General features: G+C 36.8%; 1 protein-coding gene across 1 annotated transcript; it reads right to left on the reverse strand.

Moving 5' to 3' along the window:
* Positions 1–505: 505 nt before the first annotated feature.
* Positions 506–3,817, reverse strand: LOC139175731 (interleukin-8-like). Its single transcript, XM_070766966.1, has 4 exons — positions 3,693–3,817; positions 2,892–3,027; positions 2,358–2,441; positions 506–1,415 (listed from the first exon to the last, which is right to left on the reverse strand). Exons 1-4 carry the CDS (start codon positions 3,754–3,756, stop codon positions 1,382–1,384), a joined length of 318 nt encoding a protein of 105 aa, XP_070623067.1. The 5' UTR covers positions 3,757–3,817; the 3' UTR covers positions 506–1,381.
* Between the last annotated feature and the right edge of the window lie 2,545 nt (positions 3,818–6,362).

Here is a 6,362-nt window from a genome sequence, read left to right on the forward strand (position 1 = left end):
TCAAGAATCAGACATTTCATTTATTTTGCTGTATTATTCTTTCTTATTCTGATTTCTCCATGTAAGTAAGAGAATATGTATCATGTCATTATAAATTGAAGATGTTTTTCTTTATTATTTTTTTGAAGCTCATAACATATATGAATTGGGTGTGTGTGTGTGTTGAATTTAATTTCTATCCCAAGGGGGCAGGAAGGTGAGGGGAAAATCAGTTTCTGAAGGTCTAATCACATTTCTGTAAGCCAACTTTGTGAGAAGATAGGAAAGGATAGAGAATTCCACCTTTAATTATTAATTAATCAATATTCAAGGTACTTCTCTTGCTACAGAAGCCAAAGCACTACAATAATATGTGTTTATGTGAATATTTGTGAAGAAAGAGGAAGAAAATATATTGTACTGCTATCCTGCTTATGAATGATTTTTTTTTAGCACAGGATACAAAACTAAAGGGAGGTATCATCAGCTGTTTAATACATTTGTAAAATATAAAACTAAAAGAATATTTCATCTTTAAAATAATTTAATTAATTGCACATTGGCTGTACAAAATATATTTTTACAGTATTCAATAATAGTTCAATAAATATATAAATAAGTCAAGTGAACTTTTTATGGAAGTGAAGGTTCCAGATGCCTCTTCAAAGAGTTTTTTAACATAAAAATTCACTGTAAACCCTCTTTCAAATATCTGGTTCCCTCAACATAAACATTATAATTTTAAAATTCTCAGACACAAACATTTTCTAGTATAATAAATAATAGTTCACATATGCTTACATTAATAAATAATAAGGTAGAAACACTCTTAGAATAAGGCACATTTGTGAATATCGGGAGTTTCCAGCAATGCTCAATGCAAGATATATGATTCTCTGCCCCTTGGCCTCCCAACAGTCCCGTAAGGTGACTAGATGAAGGCGTTTTAGGAGTTTCAGGGCCAAACTGGGCTTTCAATCTGGACCTCCTTAAATCGGCACTTTAACCTGATTCTCACAATAGACAGCCCAAGGCTGGCTTTGACTCATACATACTTATGCAAATCTATAGGTTGCTCCGAGCCCAAGGGTAACAGAAACTATTGCCAATTCCTTTTACTATCATGGCAATCTTATGCAACTACCACGGGACTACCATTTTAACTGCATTTACTAATGTCTTTTGTTTTCCAAATCTTTGCTCGCCATCTTATCTTTGCATTAGGACATTTCCACTATGCATATGATAGGTGTATTTCTAATTACTTTCTCTCAATGAAATTACACAATAAATAATTTTTCAACATTCTTAATATAAAAGACTCTTCTTAAAATGTAGGTTTGCTGGAAATGGCTCAGTTTCTTTCAAGGATTCCAACGGTGAGATAATTTGATGATTTTTCTTATGATCGTGTCTTATCCGTATTATTCTTAGCTCTGCAGTAAAAGAATTGTAAAAAAAAATAAGCAATGTACCTATAAAACAAATTTCCAGAAGAAAATGCTGATATATGCAATTATGCCAGTCTCTGCTTGGGTATGTCCAATTCCAGAATCATTCCTTTATTTGTCTAACAGTGAGGCTTGTCTCTGGCCAATTCAATGAACTAAGGAGAAATCTCATGACTTGAGATCAAACAGTGGGACAACTTGCTTCCAAGAGTTGTGTGTACCCTGTCACTGGAGGTTTTAAAGAAAGGATTGAACAGCTATGTGTCCAGAATGATATCGGTTTTCCTGCTTTGAGGAGGAGGTTGGACTAGAACAACTCATTTCAAATCCTATGCTGGCTGGAGAATTCCGGGAATTAAAGTCCACAAGTCTTAAAGTTGCAAAGTTTGAAGACCTCTGATTTATGTTCTATGTTCTAGGCCAGTGATGGCAAATCTATGGTACGGGTGTCACAGGTGGCATGCGGAGCCATATCTACTGCCACATGAGCCTTTACCCTAGCTCAGCTCCAATGTGCATGTGTGGCCTGGCCAGATGATTTTTGGCTCACACAGAGGCTCTGGGAGGGCGTTTTTGACTTCTAGAGAGCCTCGGGAGGATGGGGGAGAGCATTTTTAGTCCCCCCCAGCTCCAGGGAAGGCTTTGGAGCCTGGGGAGGGTAAAACAGAAGCCTACTGGGCCTACCAGAAGTTGGGGAAGGCCTCCAGAGGGCCTCCAGGGGCAGGGGAAAGTTGTTTTCGCTCTTCTCAGGCATTGAATTATGAGTGTGGGCACTTGTGCATGCATGCTTTTTAGGCACCCATGGAAAAAAAAGGTTTGCCATCACTGTTCTAAGCACTATCTTTGATAAGTCATCATTTGAATAAACACATTCAGAAAAAATGTACTGCAAGAATTTTTAACAATTAGAGGAAAATAAGTACTTACTTTTCCAGAAGATTTGTGATAACTCTTTTCACCCAGGGTGCAATGGGGTCCAAGCACACTTTTCTGCCATCCTTAAGAGTTGCACTGCAACAAATGAAAATCGTGATAATCAAGCACTGAGTTTGCAGAAGGCTATTGTCTTTCAGCTTGTCTGTTAATTGGTTTAATCTACAGGGCTTCTATGATTTTCAAACCATACAAGCCACACCAATCATTTGGTTTAAATTATTATTATTATTATTATTATTATTATTATTATTATTATTATTATTCAGATTTGTATGCCGCCCCTCTCCGAAGACTCAATACACAAGAGCAAAGACTTAATGCACAAGAGCAAAGACTTAATGCACAAGAGCAAAGACTTAATGCACAAGAGCAAAGAGTTTCTAGTGCCACTAGCATCTAGTCATGCTAACAGTCCACAAATGAGAAAATCCAGAAGATCTGGGCACAAGCTTTTCATGGGGCAGTTGGGCAGCAATGTTTCATGGTAGATTGTGTCTTGAATATAAGTAGCAAAAGTATACTTACATGACCTGAATGTCACTGCAATGTGGCCCACTATTGATCAAGTTGACACTTCTAATGTGTCCACGGAGACTGGGATTGGAATAGGTTTCTATACATTGACACCGAAGTTCAAGCCCTACCTGGGCCAATGAAGCACCTATTAAAAAACAGAAGTGTAGAAAATAATTAAATTCTCTTTATCATATATTTTCAACATCTTTTCCAAAGGCTTGTTGTAATATGCTGTCCTTTAACCTGAATCAGTTCCATTTATAAAAAATCATTTCGATTATCCCTAAACTCGTTAAGTTAATTATTCCTATCAGTGCAATCTTATTTATTATCTCTCAAATCTTACGACAGTTTGACTTGCAGATTACATTAAAAATATTTGCATAGCTATTGCATTGCTAGTTGAGATTATAGATCTATCTCTAATCAAACCTTTTGCTTTAATTGTAACAACCATCCGAATCATTAAAAGGTTATGGTAAATGCAACTATTCCCCAATGAATATTTATCTAGTGCTCAATGGCAGATTAATTTAAGATCTAGAAGTCTCATTTATCAATAACAGCTTCTGAAAGATAAATGTATGCCTAAGCTGCATTTAGCAAGTTTTACTTTAAAAGAGAAGAAAAAATACAAAAACATATTTTCCTTTGGAAGTCAAAAGAGAATCTGTTTAGCGTTTAATTTTTGCTTTTTGCTTAAAATGATTTTTCTGTTACAAGCAATTATCCTTCTCCAGACAACAGTTAAGCCTGTCTTCCCTAGAAAATAGTTTAGCCTGTCATGTAAATCATACAAACTTTGCCTACCTTCTGTCAGTGTTGCCGAGACCAAGAGAAGAGACAAAATTGCAGCTACAGCCTTGAAGTCCATGACAGGAGAGGGAATTGTTTTCTTGGCTGAGATCCTGGAGGGTAGAAGAGTGTTTACTCAAGAAAGCGTGTGTTTGACTGAGCTCCACCACTTCTCCGGCTTATATACTAATGGACCTTGTCAGAGGAAATTCCCAGGGCTTGTGATGAACTATCTTAAAATGAGTCATTACGAGATCTGGAAGCAACTGTTTCCGACTACAATCACGACAGCCTATTCTGATTGATTTACTTTCATAGAAATATGTTCACATAACTTTAATTTTGAAATTTTTTGTTTTTCAAAATCATTGTTTTCACTTTCTAAGAAAGGCATTGCCTGAAGAGCAATATAACTGTGAGCATATGGAAAGCGTGTATCTCAAGGTTTTCTATCTACAAGAATCAGTTGAAACTTCCGTACCTGTGTTTCAAATATAATTGGTTTGTTTCTGGGTATTTTTTTCATAGTTTTAAATGTTTGATTTGCATAGTTTTAAATTTCTTATTCTTTGTCTATATATCTTTTCATGACCTGCAAGCAGCCCAGAGTCATGTTTTTAGGGAGATGAGAGCACATTACTTTAATAAGTGAGTAATTAAAAATATGATAAGAGTTAAAACTGCTGAATGGAAGAACCTATTTCTCCACTAGACATACAAACTATTAACCCACACACTTCTTTTAGCACTGAACTTTCTAAGAATCAAATGAAATAATGTCATTTAATTCATGTCGTTGAGACAGTAATTCCTTAATTCCTTTCAAAATATAAAATAATCCCTTTAACTCAGATATAAGGATATATTCAGGCTAGTGCTTTTGGCTTTGTGTTAGGGCAAACAAACAGACAAACAAGACAAACAAATATATATATACATACACATACTGCTCAAAAAAATAAAGGGAACACTCAAAGAACACATCCTACATCTGAATGAATAAAATATTCTCATTGAATATTTTGTTCTGTACAAATATTTTGTTCTGTACAAAGTTGAATATGCTGACAACATGAAAAATTCCTAAGTGGACAGTTTGACAGAAATTTGATTTACTTGGAATTATATTGTTGTTTAAGTGTAACCTTTATTTTTTGAGCAATATGTGTGTGTGTGTGTGTGTGTGTGTGTATAGCACAAAGTTAACAACAACTGATGATGGCGAATGTGATTTCACTGAAACGTCGCATAGACACTCAAAATATTACACGGGATAAAACCCGAACTCAGAACAATCTACATACATATACCCATGAAAATCTACGAAAATACACACACACACACACACACACACACACACATATATATACAGTATTTTCCAAATTTGTGGGTGTGAATAACACATCCATGATTTCTGTTAAAATTATGGTGAGTTATTAATGCACTTAGGTATCATATTCCTATAAGCTAACATACCATAAATACAAATGTAATCTGTTACATCATCATCATTTATTAGATTTGTATGCCGCCCCTCCCTGCAGAATACATACTTAATTGGAAGAGTTTGACAGACTTTTGTTTTATGTACTTAATTAACTACTAGTTACTACTAACAACTATTAATTTTTTAAAAAGTATAATGCTAGGGATCAGATTGTGAGTATGTAATTTGGAGCGCAAATGGTTCCTAAGCAATGATGCTAGGCTGCTGATCCTCTGATAGTTCATTCATGTGGTTGCTAAAATACAGTTCTCCCACATAACCTGGCAAAATTTCAGGAGGTAAAATATACTATTTTGTATTTGTCAATAAAGCAAATAAAAAATATGAAAGAAGAAAAAGTTGATATTAGCATAATTCTACATTTTATTTATTTATTTATTTATTATTTAGATTTGTATGCCGCCCCTCTCCACAAACTCGGGGCGGCTCACAACAAAGTGAAAACAATTTACAACAAATCTAAATTACTGTTTAAAAATATTTAAAAGACCCCATTTTCTAAACACACATACCTACAAACATACCATTCATAAATTGTATATGCCCGGGGGAGATGTCTCAGTTCCCCCATGCCTGACGACAAAGGTGGGTCTTAAGGAGCTTACGAAAGGCAAGGAGAGTAGGGGCAGTTCTAATCTCTGGGGGGAGTTGGTTCCAGAGGGCTGGGACTGCCACAGAGAAGGCTCTTCCCCTGGGGCCCGCCAACCAACATTGTTTAGTTGACGGGACCCGGAGAAGGCCCACTCTGTGGGACCTAATCGGTCGCTGGGATTCGTGCGGCAGCAGGCGGTCTCGGAGATATTCTGGTCCAGTGCCATGAAGGGCTTTATAGGTCATAACCAACACTTTGAATTGTGACCGGAAGTTGATCGGCAACCAATGCAGACTGCGGAGTGTTGGTGAAACATGGGCATAACTAGGTAAGCCCATGACTGCTCTCGCAGCTGCATTCTGCATGATCTGAAGTTTCCGAACACTTTTCAAAGGTAGCCCCATGTAGAGAGCATTACAGTAGTCGAACCTCAAGGTGATGAGGGCATGAGTGACTGTGAGCAGTGAGTCCCGGTCCAGATAGGGCCGCAACTGGTGCACCCGGCGAACCTGGGCAAACGCCCCCCTCGCCACAGCTGAAAGATGGTTCTCTAATGTGAGCTGTGGATCGAGGAGGATGCCCAAGT

This window comes from Erythrolamprus reginae, chromosome Z (assembly GCF_031021105.1).
Source record: "Erythrolamprus reginae isolate rEryReg1 chromosome Z, rEryReg1.hap1, whole genome shotgun sequence".
In the NCBI taxonomy this organism is placed as follows: Eukaryota; Metazoa; Chordata; class Lepidosauria; order Squamata; family Dipsadidae; genus Erythrolamprus; species Erythrolamprus reginae.

Bases quoted from the DNA above. Each gene is read 5' to 3' on its own strand.
- LOC139175731 (XM_070766966.1), bottom strand. From the start codon at position 3,756: ATGGACTTCAAGGCTGTAGCTGCAATTTTGTCTCTTCTCTTGGTCTCG. The intron at 3,028-3,692 runs GTAGGCAAAGTT...GTTTTTTAATAG, and splicing joins CTCGGCAACACTGACAGAAG to GTGCTTCATTGGCCCAGGTA. The intron at 2,442-2,891 runs GTAAGTATACTT...CATTTGTTGCAG, and splicing joins TGCAGTGACATTCAGGTCAT to TGCAACTCTTAAGGATGGCA.